The sequence below is a fragment of the Carassius auratus genome, unplaced genomic scaffold, assembly GCF_003368295.1.
Source record: "Carassius auratus strain Wakin unplaced genomic scaffold, ASM336829v1 scaf_tig00033420, whole genome shotgun sequence".
NCBI lineage: Eukaryota > Metazoa > Chordata > Actinopteri > Cypriniformes > Cyprinidae > Carassius > Carassius auratus.
Genome location: NW_020526078.1, coordinates 184,382 through 207,670, shown reverse-complemented (window position 1 = coordinate 207,670; position 23,289 = coordinate 184,382). Strand labels below are relative to the sequence as shown.

Here is a 23,289-nt window from a genome sequence, read left to right as displayed (position 1 = left end):
AAATCCTTCTAATTTGCGTGGTGGCAGGACCCAAGGTTTCCCAGCAGAACATTGCCCAAAGCATCACACCACCTTCGCCGGCTTGCCTTTTTTCCATAGTGCGTCTAGTTCTGATGATTAGGTGCCCACTGTTGGTGCTTTCAGCGGTGAATAGGGTTCAGCATGGGCACCCTGACTGGCTAATATGCAGCAAACTGCGATGTGTAAGGATGAAAGAACCTGAGATACTTTCAGACAATCAGACAATACAACATACACAGGCATCTTCGAGACACCCCACAGAGTGGAGGAGCAGGAGACCTCCTCTCCTTCTGGCCATTTGTTTCATTTTAAATCACTTCACCCATTCTTCCTTCTACTCAGTCTGCTCAAAATTATTACATGAAAATGTCAAGTGAATTAACATTCATGTCTAGTATCATTGGAAATGTCTAATACAGATCTGAATAGTCAAGAGATATCTTGATTACTGTGATGGGAGTGTCCTTTCCTGGGGCCCTCCATGTAAATTACCCCCTGTTCCCATTGAGTTGTAAAACCACCCAGGCTTGGGACCTGAGTTAATGCAAATTCCAATGGTCAGTTCCTCTCTCCATCTCGGGGGATGTTTGTCTTGGTCTGAGGTATTTAAAGGATTGCAGCAAGAGGATCAGGGTGATTTCTGTAGTCAGAAAGCCCGTAGTGTGTTGTGTGTCTCTTCACTTCATACTATGTATTTTCTAAGATCAGGTATGCATATTTTACTTGTAGATTCATCTTTGAGAATTTTATGTTTTGTATTGATATGATCTGATGTGTTTCAATTGGATATGTAATTTGCATAACATATTTACCTGACTGATATTAAATTGTTACATTTGATTTTATTCTGTTTTACTCTGTAATTATTGACTCTAGTTGATCATGTTAAATCCTTGTTAGAGACATGAGCACCCGAATTAACAAGTTAATATAAACTAAAGAGTTTAACCATAATAATCAAACGTCAGAAGAATAGGCCTACTAATTAGAAATAGACGTACAACCAATTTGCATTCCAACCTAAATTCGCGGTCATATTAAAATGGAGTCAGATTAATTATAATAAAATGGAGTCAGATTTGAGTTTAACCTAAATTGAATAACTCTAAGCGCTGAAAGACTGAAACCTTCATCCAGCACCGGATACCTTCCTTGGGCCGAGTGCCTGGACCTTACAGATGCACTGTGTATTCTGACACCTTTCCATCAAAACTAGCAGTGACTTCTTTGAGCAATTTGAGTTACAGTTACATTTATTGAGTTACAATTATTATAAGAACTAACCATTTAGGGGGGAGTCATGGCCTAGTGGCTAGAGAGTTTGACTCATAACCCTAGGGTTATGGGTTCGAATCTCAGGCCAGCAATACCACGACTGTTCACTGATGTGTGTGTGCATTTCGGATGGGTTAAATGCAGAGCACGATTTCTGAGTATGGGTCACCATACTTGGCTGAATGTCACTTTATTTTTTTATACTTTAAAGCTCTCTAAAACTCCATATGGTCTAATATCTCAAAAAAAGCAGCAGTAAAATAGTTTGATATGAGGTGTGCGTATAGTATGTGATGTCCAGTATAAGAACTAACCAAAAGATTTTTCTACTTATTAGAAATGGGGTCTTTAAAACCCCCTAAAACACCATATGGTCCCTTATCTCAAAAAGCTGCAGTAAAATTATTTATATTAGGTGTGAATATAGTATGGAACGTGCCTTATAGGAACTGACCATTGTTTTTTTCTACTTATTAGAAATGTTGACTTTGTAGCCCTCTAAATCTCCATATGGATCCATATCTGCAAAATGCTGCAGTAAAATTATTTGATATGAGGTGTGCATTTAATATGGAATGTCCCTTATAGGAAATTAACATTTGGCTTTTTCTACTTATTAGAAATGGGGTCCTCATAGCCGACTAAAGCAACATTCTGAACAAGAACCAGCCATTGTTTTTGTTTATATTTATTAGAAATTAAGTCTTTATAGCCTTCTAAAGTGTGATAGTGTCCTTTATATCCAAATGCTGCAGTAGATTGGTTTTATGTGAGGTATGAATATTTTATAAAATGTAGTTCAATGCATTACAGTATAAGATGTCTGCATCATTATCATAATCAAAAAAAGAGGACATCACTCGCTTCTCTTCATTGAACAGCTTTTTTAGTTTTAATAATCAATTTATTTATAATGAACACACAAGTTGTTTTTACATTTGATTGTTTCCATACATTAATGCTTTAGTTTAGATATAACATTATAAAGTTAATGCCTTTTTTGTTTCTTTCTAGGCTACCTGTATTGTTTTTGTTTTTTGGGGGTTTTTTTGTATCTGTTCTTATTTATAATAGCAAAGATACAATACAATAAATAGCAGTATTGTGATTATTAATATTCTAATTAATAATAAGAAAAGATTAAGGCAGTGGTTTTCAACCTGTGGTCCGCGGCGTGGTATTGCAGGTGGGCCGCCAATTATTTTCTGTTCATTTCCAGTCCATTCTAGGGCTGTGCGATTAAAAGAAAACGTCCTAAAATCACGATTTGAGTGTGCGCATATGCCTAACTCCAGGTTCACACACTGTCTGTGATGCGCCTTTTTTTCTGAGCCAATGTTGACGGATCAGAGCGTTCTCACTGCGGTAAAAGGCTAGAAATAAAAACGTGCGAAAATAATTCATGTCTAACACATGAGGATAGAGTGAATTTGTTAGTGAACAGGATGCAGTTTAAGTGAGAGGAGACACGTTTTAAGTGTGCACACTCTCCTCGCAAAGCAGCGTGTATCTGAGCAAGCACGACCGGTTTTGTGACAGAGCAAAGGAAATCTGCTGCGAACAGAGAGATTCGCACTCGTGCATTATTTTAATGTGCTTCGCGTTATATTTATGCGCTCTCACTGCTGACCGCATACACATACTGTATACACACTGCAAACACCTGAGGCACCGCTACAATTAATGAGCTCTATGAACAATGCATGGCAAAAAAGAAAAAAAGTCCCTGTATACAGGATTTTTTTTTTATTTATTTTTTTTGCCACAAGTCTATAAATTTTTTTACATCTTCACTATAGTGATAATTTTGACTTATGTCTGTTCTAGAGATGTTACAACTTTTTTGATGAAGCTCTGATTGGTTTTCTTTTGGAAATATGTTTCAAATTAATCCTGAATGCATTTATGACTGTAAAAGCACAATTGCAAAATTGATCCAAAAAATCGCGATAGTTTTTTTTTTTTTTTTTTTTTGTCCATATCGCACAGCCCTAGTTTATTCAATAAATATAGTTTAAAATCTAGCTTCTGAGTAATAAGTTATTAACCCAACAATAGCGGGGTCAGTTAATTTTTTTGAAGTGGGCCGCGCAAACATATGTGTTTGGTTGTGTGGGCCGCGAGTTGAAAAAGGTTGGGAACCACTGGATTAAGGACTTCACTGTCGACTTCAAATGGCTGATTCAGTCATTTTTTGTCTGATTCCAACAAATCATAAATCATTCTGAAGGTCTTTTAATGGAGAATTATATTTTTTCCCTCGGTTTTTATTTTTTATTTTCTTAATTGTTCATTGTGACTCGTTTTGTCAGCACAAGTCACATTATTCTCATGAGGAAGCACATGTGGAGGTGGTAGCCTAAATAACAACACCGCATGCGCAAAGTTTCAGATGGTATGGCAGGTGTAAAGACAGAATTGGACATGGGTCACAATTGAAAGAACGCATAAATGGACAGCCAAAAAACATTTTATATATAATCAAATCAGAATTGAGCATCAAGACCTGTGGCCTGTACCATGAAGCCGGATTATTTGGCTAGCCAGGTAAGTTTTAGTTTAGTTTGCACCAATCCTGGGTTTTAGGTACCATGTAAGTGGCTTGGCTTTTAGCTGCGTTCATTGCCATAATAACTTCACTACACTCCACAGCTAACCTGTTCTGGAGCAGATATGTTCTGGGTTAGAGATCTCAAACTGAAGCTGGACCAATCAGATGTGAGAGAAGTGACACATGTCTGACACAGTCACTCCAGTTTATCTTGCTCCAAATTAAAGGTCACTAATGCTAAAAAAAAAAAAAAAAAAAAAAAAATTTTTTAAAAATGATAATTACTGAGTCTTTTTATGATTTATATAATTATTGTGATTCATATTATTATTTATCTTTTACACACAAGCAATTTTACTTTAACAGTTATTATAAATCGTTTATTTTAAATAGTAATGCATACATAAAAGATACAGATCAAAAGATTGCACTATTTAAAAAATATAAAATCTGACCTTACATGTTCGAGTATCTATCACTATATATTTTAAATGTGTAAACTAATTAACGAGTTTCACTTGTGGCTTCACAGATAAAGCAAGATAATTTATTTTATTTGTCCTCCTTCATTTTGTCATATTCATCAATCTCACCCTTCAGTTTTGAATCTCGCTAGGTCTCTCGCCATAAGTAAATCAAACCTGCTTTGTGTTGCAAGGCCATGATTGACTGTTCACCAGTGATGTCACATTTTCATGTGCACGCACTCCGTCACGGCGACGTCGCTGTTGGATCCAATCATAGGCGGCGACGTGACGACGGCGTACGTAAGAAATTTATCAAAAATAATATGTGTTATAAGTACGTATGAACTAGCTACGTTGCCTTAGATGACGCCTGATATATACGCCGTCTCAGTATACTTCGCTTTACATGAAATGTGAAGTTTGCATTACAGTAGATGCATTTGTAACAGGTTGTTATTTAGATATTTCCCAAAACGTGGTAATAGTGCATAATAATAACTGCATAAAGTCTATTTTATGTTTGATAAATTATGTTTATCTGTTAAGTTGGTGTTGAAGTGAAGTACAAGCACATTAATGTTCAGTTTGCTTGGATGCTACAAACAGTAGGGAAAAACTGAGAGGAAATGCATGATTTCTGCTTGAATTACATTTCTTTCTTGGTTCCTTGTGATCTTGACATAGAAGAGTGTAATTTTAACAAATAAAGTTGTATTTATAATATATATTCATTAGACATTGGATCTTTAACATTAAATTGCGTGGAGAACAAAGTCGTTCTAAGCAAACATGCTTAGGTTTATTAATTTATGATATTTGGGACGGTAAGGCTGTGATATTAATGTTGTCCACTAGATGGCGCCATGGGATTGATTTGAACCCAATGTGCTTCCAGAAGTTTTAATTCCTCATGAATTGAATCAAACGCGATGATCTACTTAATTTGCATAACTATGGTGCGCTTACAGTATAGTTTTATATAATTACAGTACATATAAATCTTTGAATCTTATATTTATCATTACATTAACTTTTAGACATCAATAAGACAAAAACATTAAGATATGATTAAATACAACCCCAAATCAGAAAAAGATTTTTAAAATGCAATAAAATCAAGATCTTATAATAAAATCGTAACTCTATTGTTTATTTGATTGGCAAAAGTGCAAAGAAAAGATGTTCAATGTTTTCACTGACCAAATAATTGGTAATCTGTAAATATAAGATAACAGGGACAGAGACATGTTTAACACTGTGTCCCAGCCACTCATTTAAATTACAATGTTTAATTGTTTGTAAATCGAAGATACTAATAGTTTTTTTTTTTTTTCAAGACTTCAGCTGCTCATCAGTCTGTGGTCATCATTGCCTGGATGTCCTTTTCATGATGGGTCAGGGTTCATGATGTTCAATATAGAAGACAGATCTGGACTGATCTAGAACATTCATTCTGTCTCTACGAAACCATGCTGTTGTAGCACATGAATGAGAGAAGGACAGAATGAGAGCTGGTGTTGTCTTTGTCTAATAACCATGGACTTCTTTTGAAAGATGTCATCTTGATGGCAGTATATGTCTCTGTACAATAATGACATGTAATGCCTCCAAGCCTGTCTGAAATCCTGTGCTGACCAGCTGGCCCCCATCTTCACACAGATCTTCAACAGATCTTCAACAGATCGCTGGAGCTGTGCGAAGTCCCTTCATGCCTCAAACGCTCCACCATCATCCCCATCCCTAAGAAATCCAAAATTACAGGACTAAATGACTACAGGCCTGTGGCTCTAACGTCTGTAGTCATGAAGTCATTTGAGAAACTGGTGCTGGGCCACCTGAAGGACATCACTGGGCCCTTGCTGGATCCTCTTCAGTTTGCCTACAGAGCAAACAGGTCTGTGGACGATGCAGTAAACATCGGACTGCATTATGTTCTGCAACACCTAGACAGACCGGGGACTTCTGTGAGGATCCTGTTTGTGGACTTCAGCTCGGCCTTCAACACGATCATCCCAAACCTCCTCCTGCCCAAACTAAATCAGCTCTCCGTGCCCACCTCCGTCTGTCAGTCGATCAACAGCTTCCTGACAGACAGGCAGCAGCTAGTGAGGCTGGGAAAATACACATCCAGCACCCGTACAATCAGCACCGGAGCTCCCCAGGGCTGTGTTCTCTCCCCGCTGCTCTTCTCCCTGTACACTAATGATTGCACATCTAAGGACCCCTCTGTCAAGCTCCTGAAGTTTGCAGACGACACCACACTCATCGGCCTCATTCAGGATGGTGACGAGTCTGCTTACAGACAGGAGGTAAAAGAGCTGGCTGTCTGGTGCACTCTCAACAACCTGGAGCTTAACACGCTCAACAGTGGAGATGATTGTGGACTTCAGGAGAAACCCCCCTGCACTCCCCCCACTCACCATCATGAACAGCCCTGTGACTGCAGTGGAGTCATTCAGATTTCTGGGCACCACTATCTCTCAGGACCTGAAGTGGGACAATCACATTGACTCCATCGTAAAAAAGGCCCAGCAGAGGTTGTACTTCCTTCGCCAGCTGAGGAAGTTTAACCTGCCACAGGAGCTGCTGAAACAGTTCTACTCCACCATCATTGAATCCATCCTCTGCACTTCAGTAACTGTCTGGTTCAGCTCAGCTTCTAAATCTGACCTCAGAAGACTACAGAGAGTAGTCCGGACTGCTGAGCGAATCATCGGTTCAACCCTCCCATCTATTCAAGAACTGTACTTATCCAGAGTGAGAAAAAGGGCTGTCAAAATCACTCTGGACCCCTCACATCCAGCACACTCCCTCTTTGAACTGTTGCCATCTGGTCGACGCTACAGAGCACTGAGCACTAGAACAACCAGACACAGGACCAGTTTCTTCCCTCAGGCAATTCATCTTATGAACAGCTGATAATAACTGCGAACACACTACACTTTATATTTATATACACACACACTTTATTTATCTAACACACATACTTAGTATACACTTAAATTTTGCACATAATACAAATGTACATACATAACTTCATTTTGTAATATACCTGCCTACAATTGTCATTTGTATATTGTCATTCACTGTCTACATATTTGTATTTTTTATTCTTTTATTATGTGTTTTATGTTCTGTCGCTGTCATTCTGTTGTACTGTGGAGCTTCTGTCACGAAAACAAATTCCTCGTATGTGTAAACACACCTGGCAATAAAGCTCATTCTGATTCTGAAGTCAGTGTACCCTCACACATGCCAGTCACCAAGCCTCTTGCTCTGATAAACCCCCATCCAATAACAAATGTTTGCTTTTGCATCTGTCACTGGTAAAAGTATGGATGGCCCATTCGTCTTTAGGACTGAGAACTCATCTGTTTTTCCCAGTGGACTCATCTGAGCACATCACACATTTCCATTGTCTCTGACTATCTGAGAGAATCCGTGGCATCACTGCATAGAATTGATGTATAGCTTTCTGATGAGTCAAACCTGATACCCTGACCTATTACCAATTTACTCTGATTATAGACAGTTTGAACACTTTTGGCCCTGGAGCTTCACCTCAGTGAAGGTATTGTTTTTGCTTTGACATACACAAAAATAATGACTCATAACTCAAAAACTGTAGCAAGGAGAGTCAAAAGGATGCTATCAATTGACAGAAATCTTTCTATATTTTTAGGGGAAAAAATCTTTGCCCTCTGAATATTCTCATGTGGAGAAATAGATGATAAAATGTAAGAGAAATTTGCGTGGTCAAGGGATATTTTTTTATATCTCTCTTATATTTATCTCAAGATAAATCGAGTGCAGCGTTAGTTCAGTCAGGCCATGGAGGAAAGGCTGTGAACAGCTAATGCGGTCAGCTGTCGAATCGCTCCAATCACCACCTCTCTCCTATTAGACAAGGGACATATATATACGTGGCACTACTGCTCGGTAAGTATGCTCAATGACTCGCAACCCTCCCTCCCTCCCCATTATATGCATGAGCACATTACTGCGCACCTTCTGGCTGTCGTCTTCTTTGTTTCAGATCACTAAGGCTTCCTAAATCTTAGCTGGTATGGACCTCATTGCAGAGAGACACCCATCTTCATGACCAGGCTACAGGATAGACGTGCCACATCTATATGATTATCACCGTTTGCTTTAAAGACTTTATTAAAAGTCTTAATTGTTATGTATTTCTAAATTCATGGTTCCAGGGGGTTAATGTTAAAGCTCTTGTATGTTCAATTATTCTGGGAGAAAGAACCCCCATAAGGAACCATACCACCAAAGATAAATTGTGTTCAATATACTCAAGTAAACTTGCCAAAGTGGTTCCTGTCTGAAATAATTTGTTCTACATGAAACAAAATAATATGTTCTACATGATTCATTCATATATGTGAATTACATGTTATGGTGATATCATGAAGTAATCAAAAGTTACAGCATTTGGGACCAAGCTAGCCTTTCTCTTAGTCCTTGACAGTTTAGAAATTGTTTTGAATTTCCAGTTTAGTCAAAGTCCTAAATAATTACACTTGTTTTATTTTACTATGAGACCTTTCAAATTACATATGACAACGATTATTATTATTATTTTTTTTTTTTTTTGCCAAGCTCCTGTGTAGTTTAATATGTGTTATAACTTCATGAGGAATAACTTTAGATAATGATGGATTGTGGTGATTTTGGGCCCTTTTTAATCAGGAGAATCTAAATAATGGTGTTTATTTTTGTTTTATGTTTTATGAGCAAAAAAAAAATAAAAAATAAAGCCCAAAAATTATATTACTTGCATTCATTAGAGCTGAGATATTCTAAGCTTTTAAATATTTTTTTGGTTATTTCATTCAGGGGTTACTTACTAATTTGATTATTTTTCATGCAGGAGGTGTTCTTTCACTTTCATTTTTATTTAATTTTTAAAAATTATTATTATTATTATTTTGCAGCCATCAAAATTAAAATGTTTTTATATTTACAAAATATATTTAATCTTTTAAATTCTTTTATTTGTACTTTTGTTAATTAAATAACAGTTAAAGATTAAAGATTTTATTGTAAAACATTTACAAAAACTCCAGCCAATAATATATTTGTTATTAAATAATTAAACTTTCATCTGAAACATCACATGGTTTTCTTGTTGTGACTTTTAAATGTTTAATAACCATTTTTTTTATTTGTCTATTTTGTATTTTTTAAGTCATCAAAACAGTATCAAAGTATACTTTGATTTTTATTCTTAATATTTTTTTCGTTTATCTAGATTTCTCACAATCCAAAATTATGATTCAGTGAAATGTGATGGCTTTAAGACCTCTTCCCACAATATTAAATAAATTTGTCAATTTTTTATACTTTTCTTTATTCCATGAGCAGAGTACAAACTATGTTTAAGTAATAAAATCTGAAAACAGCAGAAGTCAACAAATTAAAATGGAGGAAAAAATACCAGAAAATAAATAGATAAACTACTAAAGTGACAAAGTGGCACTTCTGACACACACTCGGAGTGTGTGTTCACTGTGCACTTTGGATGGGTTAAATACAGAGCACGAATTCTGATCATGGGTCATACTTGTTGGCTGTTATTCATGTTATCTCATCTCTCTTTTTTTATTTTTTTTTAAACGAATCCATATATGATATGTTTTATAAATATTACTAATTATGATAGTTTTTTGAAAAATTCAGTGAAATGAGCGATTGTAGTTATTGGAAGCCAAAAATCATATATTTGAGGGACATGGAAAAAGTATTGGATTATAGGAAGGTCTTAGAATAATTTGTATGTTCCATAGAAGAAATAAAATCCTGCAGGCTTGGACAGACATGAAAATGAGTAAATGATTACTCAGTGATTAGCCTACTTGATTATGAAGTTTTTGATTTTGGTAAACTATCCTTTAAGTAAAATACAAATACATTCCTTTAAGTAAAATCAAATGCATTACTATATGCATGAAATTATACTTAAGATATTACTTATTTTAACTTATATCACTGGATTATAGAAAAACATGTTCTCTTTCATTTTATTACTGTTTAATACTTTGGTAAAATTACACCTCCGATGATTATGTATTATTTAGAGAGTAAGTGTAATGCAGAGATATACTTAATGATTTTTTTTTTTTTTTTTTTTTTTTTTTTTTGGCAGATGTCGGTTGAGGCAATGTGCTTATCATGCGTCAGTTGAGGCTGCGTACCCTTCTCACACGTAAAAGAACACGACTTTCGACTTCGGCAGGTAATCCTGTCACATTCCACCCGCCATAGGTTTGGTTTTGTCAACTCAAAACTAATCCTGCAACTCTGAATTTGTTCAGCTACCATCGTACAGGCCCCTGCAGTGTAAACGAAGCACTGTAAAAGCGCGCTCCCTCTTCTTTGTTCCTGATATTACCGTAATTATAGTCATACACGCGCAAAATTTCATTCGCTGTTGGCCTGACCGTGTTTTTCTGAAGTGCGGCTGGCTAATCACAAACGACTGGTTATGGAAAATGAACGGGTATTACAAACATGATACTTGACTCTGAGCTGCTGCTAATCATTATTCTTTAGTCTATAATATGCTGACCATCAGGCCCCGTCTCACATCTAGATGGCCTACACTTCATCATTCCATTGTTGTTGTGTAGGGACTGGGCGCGAGCCTTGTCTTGTTTACATTAATCTACACCCCGCCTCCAACAGCGCAGGGCGTTGGAATGATCGAAAACAGTCGATCAAACCGTCGCTCAGCCTTTTCAAATGTATTTTTACCGCCAAACGAAGAATAAAAACGAACTGCGTTTGAAATATATCGGGGCCTTTATTCTTTAGAGTTCGTGTTGATACTGTCATATTACCATAAATCATATTACATGCAATCTGTAATCTAGTGCAATAATAATTTAGGGAGACCAAGCGTGCCATTTTCCCAGGACACTTGGCCAGAATTTTTTTTAAATATCTTAAATACTTCGCTCTGAGACACAGATCGGTCTGCTCCTCTTTGTTCATGTGTTTGCTTCGCTTTGGCCTTCCCTGTAGATCCCTCCTTCTCACGCACCATCGATCACTTACAATGTCTGCATGTCATTGATCCAACGAGCATGACCTTATTCAATATGAAAACTGTAAACCAAAGACAAAACCTGGATATTTTAGGTAATATAGAAACCCTGACCAGGACGTGTCATGGAAAAATAGCACGTTTGGTCTCCCTAAATAAAAGAAATCGATCACGTATATTAATTACTCTATAAATATTATTATTTTTCTGATCGGGTCTGTAATGAAAATAAGCATAACACTGAATGAAACTCGGCCATGTTCTTACCTGAAGTCTCTATGAGGAGATTCAGTAAAACGATAATAATCGACAGCATTCCTGTGAAAATACAGACTCCAATAAAACCAACTCTGAGGAAGATTCTTCCAGAATAAATCACATGAAGAGACATCATCGATGTTCAGTGAGGAAACAAACTCACCGGAGACGAAGAGAAATCAGATAAATTCAGAAATAAGCGACACGTTTCAGTGGAAGTCCAGGCGTGCTCCCGGTGTTCCTACTGTTTTACTTTCGGTTTCTAAAACTAACAATGAATCAAATAAAACACGTCAGCAGATGAAGAAAGCTTGAATTCGGTGTTATTCTGTCAGATGTGGTTTTATCTAATGATATTCGCGGTGTGAACATACATATGCATATTCGTGTATTTTGATGTTATAAGGCGACTGAATGTGATGGAAAATCAGTCCGGTCTGAAATATGCGCTGCGCGTGCACAGGGCGTTGTGTGCTAGTGAAGATCGACATAAAAAAAGAAAAGCATTTTGAAAAAAGAATGGGTATGATCGCGTATCAAACTCAAACTACAGTCAATTAATCGATAATAATAAGCTAATACAAAACACACACAGTAGCTATACAGCCACTTGTCATTTAATGGTATTTTATTGATTAATTGTATTTAATGTATTAAACTTTCAATAAGACATTTGCAATGGGTTTGTAAAATGTTTTATGCATGGTCTGGACTGAATTGAACTAAACCAAATAATAATAATAATAATAATAATAAATGTAATTATTTTCAGCAAATTCTTCTTCTAAATCTCCTGATGTACCACTGTGGTGATTGTCATGTTACTTTACTGCTTCATTCTTCAATAATTGACCGATATTATTACCTACCATTCATCCACATTTGCGTATCAATCACTAGCTGTCCTTGTTGCAGGGGAATGGCAAGCCGTTTTGACTTCTTCCTTCACAGAATATGAATTCTTGATATTAAAAATTCAGTTGATATAAAAAAAAATTGATATCAGAAATAAGGTTTCTATTAGTAACAATTGGGTTTTCATGGGTTACCGGCATCATGGATATCTGGGCCAGCAGCAAATGATACACTGAGGATCAATGATAAACTGTTAAAAACACGAGAGGACAGAAATGAAGTTTTTCTACCGAGGCAGTCAGTTTATTACTGCAATAAGTTTTATATATATATATATATATATATATATATATATATATATATATATATATATATATATATATATATCTATCTATCTATCTATCTATATATATATATATATATATATATATATATATATATATATATATATATATATATATATATATATATAAACATTTCAAAACTCAAACTCTCAAAGTACATTTTGTGAAATACAACTTAAACAAATCCACTAGTACACTTGGTAAGGGTATGCAGAATATACATTTTGATCATAATATAGTATATACTTCTATGAGAATATACATATTTATAAGTTTATATGCAAAAACATATATATTTAGAATCTTAGATAGATAGATAGATAGATAGATAGATAGATAGGTGTGGCGTGGTTCAGCGAGGTCTGTGACGGGAGAGAGTGAAGAGACGAGCGGTGGTAAACGGGTCAAGTGAAATACCAGTAACACCTGCTTCTCATTGCAGTGATTGCGTTGGGAAGCGATATTTAAGCCGGCCGCTAACCAGCGAGGGCAAAGAGAGCTGAGGACTCATGGGGACTCAAGCAGGAACGTGGAAAGCAAGACTTTGAATTGCCCAGCAGTGGTTTTAATTAAACGTATGTGCAGGTGGCGTGACTTTGTTTTATTTTTGTTGATTAACAAAAACCCCCAAAGCTCAGAAATGCCGATCCTGGTCTCCTTCCTTCTCCTACATAAGAACATTATCACAATAGGTTTCTAATAATCTGATAGTTTACAGTGACAATGCAAAAGAGTATCAATAAATGCAAACACCAATTATCAAGATACCAGCAAGTCTAAAAGTCCAGATTTCACAAGAAAAATACTTTAAACTTTAAGCAAGACACTGAACCCCCAACTGCTCCCCGGTTACCACAATAATGATGCCCGCTGCTCTGGGTGTGTGTTCACTGCTGTGTGTGTGCACGTTTGATGGGTTAAATGCAGACTGCAGAGTATGAATTATGAGTATGGGTCACCATACTTGGCAAATGTCACGACACTTTAATCATCAGTGGATTAAAACACTTTTTCTTTAGATTAGATACACTTCAAAACTCATTCAAACTCTTTGTATTACACTTTTCGATTTACACAAGTACAATGAAATAAACATTTTAATGACCTATATTCATAGCTATGAAACAACAGAAATTACGTCTTTTTACAGCAGCAGTCGGTTTATTACTGAGTGAGCCCGCCAGCAGTGTTGCCAGATTGGATGGACGATTTCCAGCCCAAAAGCTCACAAAAACCCTCCTCAAAACCGCCCAAATTTTAACTGTCATAACAATGTGATGGAATGTGTAAATCCACGTCAATAAGGGCCATTTTGACTCCTTAAAACAACATCAGAACAATAAGTCAGAACAGTCAGAACAATCCAATTTAAATGCAAAAAAGTGCTAGGAAATAGCAACTTAAAAAGCAGGTATTCCACACTAGTTCATGCATGGACATATAATAATAATAATTCCTTACATTTATATAGCGTTTTTCTAGGCACTCAAAGCGGTTACATATATAGGGGTATCTCCTCATCCACCACCAGTGTGCAGCATCCACCTGGATGATGCGACGGCAGCCATAGTGCGCCAGAACGCCCACCACACACCAGCTTACTGGTGGAGAGGAGACAGAGGGATGGAGCCAATCAGCAGATATGGGGATTGTTAGGAGGCCATGATGGTCAGAGGCCAACAGTGTTGGGCAAGTTACTTTTAAAAAGTAATTAGTTACAGTTACTAGTTACTTCTTCCAAAAAGTAACTAAATTAGTAACTCAGTTACAAATTTTTAAAGTAACTAGTTACTTAAGAAAGTAACTATTGCGTTACTTTCAAGTAAAATTAAATTTTAAATGCTCAAACGTGACCCCACCTCTACCCCTCTTTAAAGGAACTTAAAATACATGTGCATGTTCAATTATTTATGATAAATCTGAATATTATAATGAAATGGACACTTAATACAATACATTATTAACAGAAACATGAAACATTGTACACACATCTAAAAAAAAAAGTTGCTGTGGGACAAAGTGAGACTAGCCTCCAATCAAATGGCATGTATGTAGATATTATGTTTATATAGTGGATCAATGCAAATAACACGATAGATTTTTGGGAACTTTTGATATTTCCTTTTATTGTTTCTTTAATTTCTTGAAGGAAAAAGTAATGTATATACTTCTATTTAGAGAAGGCTACTTTTGGATTATTTGGGCTCGTCGCCATACCTGTCTCTCGTTGACTGACTGGCTTGTGTTGTTCGTTGTGTGTCCTGTCCTGTCCGATGATGGGTCGTTCGCGAATGAGCGTTAGTGATGATGGATCGACTCGTTCGCGAATGAGCTTTTGATGAGTCGTTCGCGATTCGCGAATGAGCCGACTCTAAGAGCCGGCTTTTTTAGTTGAACTTCGGGAGCTGGCTCGCATATCTGAAGAGCCAACTCTATTTTTTCAAATTTAGCCTATAGAAATTAAATAATTATGTAATAAAAATTGAAATATTATAGTCAAAGTCATTTAAAGAGCCGTTTGTGAGCCAAAGAGCCGGCTCTTTTCAGTGAGCTGAGTCAAAAGAGCCGAATTCCCATCACTACTATGCGTGCTTTCGAAAACCCGCCCAACTCTACCTCTGATTGGCTTACAATGAAATTTTACTCTACCTCAGCCAATCGTCAGCATTTATGCGCTTGTCTCGTGCTCTGCCCACTAACCAAGGAAGAACAGTAAAAAAAAGTATTTGCCTCTCGCTCAGAGATCTAGTTGGTCTGATGAAAAAAAAAACAGCTTCATCATCAGTTATAGTAACGCGCCGCATTTTTTGGCAGTAACGGTAACGGCGTTATTAAGATGAGAAGAGTAATCAATTAGATTACTCGTTACTGGAAAAAGTAATGCCGTTAGTAACGCTGTTATTTATAACGCCGTTATTCCCATCACTGGAGGCCAATGGGTGAATTTAGCCAGCATCCTGAGGTCACACCTCTACTCTTTTAGAAAAACATCCTGGGATTTTTAATGACCACAGAGAGTCAGGACCTCAGTTTAACGTCTCAGCCGAAGGACGGTGCTTGTTGACACTACACTGGGGCGCTAGGACCCACACAGACACAGGGTGAGCGCCCCCTGCTGGCCTCACTAGCACCTCTTCCAGCAGCACTAGTTTTCTCAGGAGGTCTCCCATCCAGGTACTGACCAGGCTCAACCCTGCTTAACTTCAGTGGACAACCGGTCTTGGGCTCCAGGGTGATATGGCTGCCGGCTATGACAGTCAAAACTGTCATTCATACTGAATTATACTCTGACAATAAAAAAAAGAATAATGATAATAATGGCAACAGGGTGTGACTGTTTTCAGATGCAAAGTCTCTAATCCAAAGTAATATTCTTTATCAAAGTTAAGACTCTGTCACGCCCCCAAAACGGCTCGTTTAAACAAGCCCCCACATGTCTACATCACTAAGTGGAAATATTTGTGTAAAGGCCTGTTCACACCGGGACGAATTTCGCGCGCGATATTCACCGACGTTTAACACCTCGTGACTAAACAAAGGGCACCATTGTGACTGTGCACACCGACGCGAAAAACGCCATGCGTAAAAGCGTCATTTTTTTTAAAACGCCTCGGGTTCGTTCTTTTGGTTTGACGCACCGCGTCAAAAACTATACGACCAATGAGAATGGCGCTTTTGCACACGTGTCTGGAGCTTCTGAAGTTACAGTAAAACACAACTTGGGGGCGCTCAAACACAAAACTGTATTGCTGAGCACACATACGTAACGGCGAAGAAAATATACGCCAAGTAGCGTCTACACTGCCGCGAAGAAATAAGATGAAGAAGATGCAAGGCAAGATGAATGTAGAGTTGCTGGTCTCGTTGGTGTCGGAACAAAAAGAACTATATGACAAATGCGACAGCGATTACAAAAATCTTGATAAAAGAGAACTGTTATGGAGTGGTATTGCACAGCAAATGGGCCTTGATGGTGAGTTTCATTTAATTTAATTGTCTTTCATGTACGTTCCTACAAACGTTTGACAATCGCCATCGTTTGTGTGCTGTAGTGGAGGAGGTAAAACACAAATGGAAAAGCCTGCGAGATACATATACACGAAAAAAGTGCGAAGATGATTGCCGAAGTGGACAGGCTGCTAAAAACAAGAAGCCGTGGAAATTTATGAAGGTCATGGAGTTCCTCGCAACATCAACTGAATTTCGAAGGTATTATCATTAGAACATTACAATAAATAGCTGTGTGAGCTCTGCTATAATGCATTGACATTAAACATTGATTAACATGATATCATTGCATGTTCCCTGTTTACCATGCGATCACACCTCTAGTTCAATATATAAGTTTATGTTCTGTGTATAGGTAACCTCTGCTGAAATTTTGTTGCCTGACATATGGTACATTAAAATTAGTATGAATCTAAACTAAATTAGTAATTAAACATTAAGCTCTGGAGTATTTTGTCAAAATGGGTATGAAGTGTGGCATGGCCGACAGTGTGAGTTATTGTTTCTGATGTAAACTGAATTTGTCTTTACAGTGTTCAAAGCAATATTTCTCCTGAAAATATGGATGAAGGGGTTGAGCAAGTGGTGGTTCAAAAAGAAGTCAGCGACAGAGAAGAAGCATCAGCAAGCACGTCTCCAGGATCAACGTTCTCCAGCCCAACTGTGACAAGGTCTACTTTAAACAAAAGAAAACGTCCAGAGACACCAGACTTGTTGGACCGGTACCTTTTATCCAAAGAAGCCAGGGAAAGTGAGAAAGAGAAACGCAGAAGAGAACCATTTTGGGCACAGCATTGTGCAGGGAATGAGAACATTTTAAAGAAAATGCTAGTAAAAATGTTTATTAAAAATACACATTTTCAAAAATACAACTTACATTTAGTTGTAAATAAGTATATGTTGAAGTGACCAAATACTTTACATTTTGCAAAAAAACTATGCTTTAACTTTGATAGAACATGTTCTATCAAAAATATTTAATTTGCTGTGGTGAGTGCTGCCATATTAATTAATGAAGAATCAGATGCAATAGATTTGATAGTGTACTCAAGTTCAGAGAAATTGTATATATACACATACACTAGCGGTTTTCACAATGGAAAATGTAATTAAAATGACTCAAATTTATAGGTTGATATTATCTGTTCCCCAGAGCATGGTTCACATGGTCATACTGCCAAGCAACTTCTCCTGCTGGTGAGTTGAAGTACTCTTTGTACAGTTCTCGGACATTTTGGGGCTCCACAGATGCCCGCTGCCCCCTACAATGTTCAAAGCCTTGTAGTGGTTGCTCACAATCATGGTCATCCTCTGTGGCACGATTCTGGTCATTTCCGTTCGGGCGCAAATAATTGCACAATGCACAAGCAGCTTTGACAACTTTGTCAACAACACTTGTTTGAACCTGTAAAGTTCTTTGGAAAAGCCGGAAGCATTGACTGAGGATGCCAAATACATTTTCAGAGATGCGCCGTGCCTGAGACAAACGATAATTGAAAGGGTATGGCCGGAGGAGATATGGTTTCAGCGAAAAAAAGCTTCATCCACCACAATGACATGGTTAACCTTTCCCAGCTCAGGAGCACCTGGAAGTTCACTTGGTGGGGGAACATTCAGAGTTGCCTTTCCCAGTACAGAATTGGCAAAGATTCCTCCATCACTGTTGCTGCCATAGCTCCCCACATCAACCACCAGGTAGTGGTAATCTGCATCAACTAAGACCAGCAATACAACGGAGAATGTATCTTTATAATTAAAGTATAGAGAACCAGAGTTTGCAGGGGCCTGGATGAATATGTGTTTCCCATCCATGGCTCCCAAGCAGTTAGGGAAATTCCATCTTTCATGGAATCTCCTGGCTGTACTCCTCCACATCTCTTCAGTAGGCACTGGCAAATGTTCATCTCTGAGGCAGTGCCACAATGCATCACAGGTTTCACTCACTATCGAAGCCACAGTTGACACACCAAGTCAAAAGCTGGACGCAATAGTGCGGTATGAGTCCCCAGTGCTTAGAAAACTGAAATAGAAATAGACAAATACTAGTTTTTAAAAATGCTTCACATATGTTTTTACAACATTCATTGAAGTGAATAACAATGTAAACAAACTCACCGTAAACATATTCAGCTCTTGTACCAGTCGATAAAACTCCCCATGTTCTTCTCTTCTCGTAACTATGGGATGTACCCAAAATCTGCGTCTTTTCCAGGCGTCTTTCCTCATTCAACAGAACAATAATTTCTTCATCGCTGGAACTGGAGCTGGAGCTACTGGTGCTTGAAATATTCATGTTTTCTTTGTATGATTCTGAGGCGTTTAAAGACTCTGTTTGTCCATTATTTATTTCTAAAGATACACGACAATGTATAAATGGCTCCATTACCTTCTATGTTACATTATGGCCCCGTATAAACAGTTTTTGTAAAAAATAGGCTAACGATTGCGTCATAACCACTCGACTCTCTGTCGCATTACCGTACAGACAGGAGGAGAAGCTCGCAGGCAATTAACTTAATATGGCGTACTGGCGTTACGTTTTATAATACTATACAAAATAATTAATCAGAATACTTACTCCTGCTCACTCACGACAAAGAACTCCCCGCTCAAGCTCGCCGTCTCTGCAAGATTAACGATGGCAGTTTGCACGCACAGCCACTAGAAGATTTACATCTGTCAGACAGGTTGCTGACGTCGTCAAGCTTCGTTTGAGTCTGCGCGTCAGAAACGGAAGTGCTAAAAAACGCTAAAACTGGGCTTCACTTGTCTCAATTGAGTTCCAATGGGGTCGCTGTGTCCATTTCTTTTACTGTCTATGGTAAATACTTGCTCTCTTCTTCTGAGTGAAAAGCGAGTTTAAAAAGCGTAAAGTTGCGCAGCGCCTCCTTGTGTACAGGGGTATTTCTGTTTTACATTAAGCGCCATCTAATGTCAGGGAATGAATTTGCATGTTCACTCGGCTCATCGTCAGCGAAAATCGCTTGGGTGTGAACACAAAAAACGTGTTGAAAAACGCTGGCGAATAACGTGCGCCGATATTCGTCCCGGTGTGTACGGCCCTTAATGCTGCCCAAATGTTCATGCAAAGAAAGAAGGAGTGGTTTCAGTAACACAGTTAGTGTTGAAGCAGTCGTGTCAGAGAGATGTGTGTGTATCTGTGAGAAAGAAAAGCACTTTATTCTTCCGAAAGTAGATGGAGTTAGAAATCTTTAAGATTACTTACAACAGAACAGCAACGCATTTTATGGATGACCGTTTCGTGAACCTAGGAGAGTAGGACATTCTGACTTTACTACGACAATTTGGTGCTTCCGAATCAGCTACTGGATGTGTTTTTGTTATTAATTTATGTATTTGCTATTGACTGTTAAAATGCATGTCACGTGTGTGTGTGTGTGTGTGTGTGTGTGTGTGTATGTGTGTGAGAGAGAGAGAGAAGGTTTGTGTGTGTGTGTGTGTGTGTGTGTGCGTGTTTTTGTGTGTGTGTGTATGTGAGAGAGAGAGAGAGAGTGAGAGAGAGAGAAAGAGAGAGTGTGTGTGTGTGTGTGTGTGTGTGTGTGAGAGAGAGAGAGAGAGAGAGAGAGAGAAAGAGAGAAAGAGAGAGAGAGTGTGTGTGTGTGTGTGTGTTAGAGAGAGAGAGAGAGAGAGAGAGAGAGGGAGAGACAGGGTCACACAGTGGAGTCAGCTGTCTTAACTGTCCGTGTCTTGTGTTCTGCAAACACATCCGAGCTTCATCACTGTGTCTGTCACGAGACGCTGTTCTTCTTTCAGCTTGAACTGATGATAAAACTAAGCACATTATTAACTGTCCTTACATTTATTTTGAAAGAAGAAGCTCCCGATTATGGAAAGGGGCACTACATTTCCGACGACTGCTTGCTTGTCAGAAGGCAGGGCTTTGTAGAAAATTAGGCGTTTGAGAGAGGCGGGGCATAGAGGACCTACAATAATGTACATTATTTGTAAAATAATGTGTTTTTTGAACATTAAAGGATGTCAAAATATTATATTACACCAATAAAACAAAATAATGATATCTAAAAAAGCACCATATGACCCCTTTAATATAGTTGTAGACAGTGGGTGGACGATTAAGGGAGTGAGCTGTTATTTGTCTAAGTGATTCTCTCAAGAGGTTTTCCTTTGAATAAAATTTATATTTAACTGCCATGTGCCTTGTGCTGCTTTATTTAACTTTATTATTTTTTATTTTTTTTATTTTTTTACATGCTCTTATGTGTATAGTTGCATTTTATATATTGTATATTTATCTGTATCTGTCTGTATTTAATGCTTTACTGTTAGTGTTATCTGTCTGCACCAAGGGTCTGAGAGTTTTAATTCTCTGTATGTATGTGCTGTATATGCAGGAGAATTGACAATAGAGCAGACTTGACTTGGACTGCAGCGCTACAGAGCTTCGGTTCCTGAAACATCCCTGCATGTCCTGGATCTTCCCTTGATTATAGAGCAGAACAGGATTGCTGAACTGATCACCACGGTACCAGCAGATCTCCAGAGCTGAGAGACAGAGAATGACACACTCATTTTAACAGGAATCCACAAAATTAGGAGATTTGCATGAGAGCAAAAGATTTCATCATTAATTGGTGGATTCATGGCGTTAACAAACAGAAAACTCAAAACTGTATGTTTTGAAAACTTCATAACATAACTACTTTTTTTTAACTAATATTTAATATTCATTATATCTTTGGTGGTGCAAAATCAACAAGGCAGGTGTCACATCACCCACTAGAGTGATAAGGCACTCAATCCGTCTTTTACCATTCACCCAGACTCCATTTCCCACAATCCTTTGTCAGTTCACCAGATCAGTTCACAGCTGCCTGACATTAGGACTATAAAAGATCCAATCAGACACAAACAAGTCACAGAAGTAAGTTAATTCTCAGCACATAGAGACTCTTCTCCTGAACTAGAAAATACAAAAAAAAAAAACAAGTTAAGATAATCAATTTAGCTGAGGTTCAACAAATAAAAAACAAATGCAATATGGATAAACAAATGATAAAGCTTGGCTTATTGAATATCAGATCCCTTTCTATGAAAACACATTTTGTAAATAATATGATCACTGATCATAATATAGATGTGCTCTGTTTGACAGAATCATGGCTAAAACCTGATGATAACATTATTTTAATAATGTCCACCCCCCAAGATTACTGTTATAAACACGAGCCGCGTCTAAAAGGCAAAGGGGGAGGAGTTGCTTCAATTTATAACAAAGTTTTCAGGATTTCTCAGAGGGCAGGCTTCAAGTATAACTGGTTTGAAGTAATGGTGCTACATATAACATTATCCAGAGAAACCAATGTTAATGATAAATCCCCTGTTATGTTTGTACTGGCTACTGTATACAGGCCACCAGGGCACCATACAGACTTTATTAAAGAGTTTGGTGATTTTACATCCGAGTTAGTTCTGGCTGCAGATAAAGTTTTAATAGTGATTTTAATATCCATGTTGATAATGAAAAAGATGCATTAGGATCAGCATTTGTAGACAACTCTTTTGGTGTTAGACAACACGTTTCAGGACCTACTCATTGTCGAAATCATACTCTAGATTTAATACTGTCACATGGAATTGATGTTGATAGTGTTGAAATTATTCAGCCAAGTGATGATATCTCAGATCATTATTTAGTTCTGTGCAAACTTCATATAGCTAAAATTGTAAGTTCTACTTCTTGTTAAAAGTATCGAAGAACCATCACTTCTACCACAGAAGACTGCTTTTTAAGTTATCTTCCTGATGTATCCAAATTCCTTAGCCAACTACATTTCATCAGAATCTTTCGACTGACTAAGAGAAATAATGAACGCAATGTTTCGTTCTCTTCAACTGAGACGTTCGCTTTTGAGAGGATCTCTTGTTGTTGTGTAAAGCATAAGATGATCGCTTTGGGGAACGTGTAACTTCACACTGTTGAACTGCAAAGGGTGTTCAGCATGAGCAAAGATGTCAAATAAGCAGCCACTGTTAGCCGTACTGAGCTGTATCATGCCCTGTACCGCTCCACCCAAATATAAAAGCTGCTGTCAGTTATTGAAGATTTGACAGATGAACCCGAGCTCGATTGGACACTTGTGTGTCAGAAAGTGATAAGACAGTTTTATGAACATGGACTTTAATCACTGTTTCTATCGTGACTGGTAAGGAATACTGGTTTGACACCCATTTCACGTTCATACACACAGTATCTGAGACTCAAACATGTGAGTAAATGCGTTTCTCAATCCCAAACACTGATAGTGTGAATGTAGCCTTTGTGTGAAGGATTTCCAGTTTTCATTGACTTCGGTCTGTCAACTTCACCATTTTTACATGATTACTCCTGGTAACATATTCACACGGTGACTGCTGATCACAACTCTCTTTATTCAGCTCCCTCCCTCCTTCACACATGGCTGGAACTTTGAC

At 37.7% G+C, this 23,289-nt stretch overlaps 2 protein-coding genes across 4 annotated transcripts in view; one reads left to right on the top strand and one right to left on the bottom strand.

Annotated features, from left to right (window-relative positions):
- The window catches only part of LOC113081220 (butyrophilin subfamily 1 member A1-like), a 32,207-nt gene extending 20,084 nt beyond the window's left edge, over positions 1–12,123 (bottom strand). Inside the window, exons 1-3 of one of the 3 annotated variants that reach the window (XM_026253303.1) lie at positions 12,004–12,123; positions 11,793–11,891; positions 11,639–11,689 (exon numbers count right to left, since the gene is read on the bottom strand). In XM_026253303.1, the coding sequence (XP_026109088.1) occupies positions 11,639–11,687 (49 nt within the window). In that variant the 5' untranslated portion in view covers positions 11,688–11,689; positions 11,793–11,891; positions 12,004–12,123. Of the gene's footprint in view, positions 1–11,638; positions 11,690–11,792 lie in introns of all 3 variants that reach the window. The other 2 variants (XM_026253302.1, XM_026253300.1) reach the window with 2 other exon arrangements.
- A 4,545-nt stretch (positions 12,124–16,668) lies between these two features.
- On the top strand, positions 16,669–18,555 carry LOC113081218 (uncharacterized). The gene is made up of 4 exons (XM_026253298.1): positions 16,669–16,801; positions 16,881–17,049; positions 17,370–17,622; positions 18,412–18,555. The coding sequence occupies exons 1-4, from the start codon at positions 16,669–16,671 to the stop codon at positions 18,553–18,555; spliced, it is 699 nt and encodes a 232-aa protein (XP_026109083.1).
- The last annotated feature ends 4,734 nt before the right edge of the window (positions 18,556–23,289 follow it).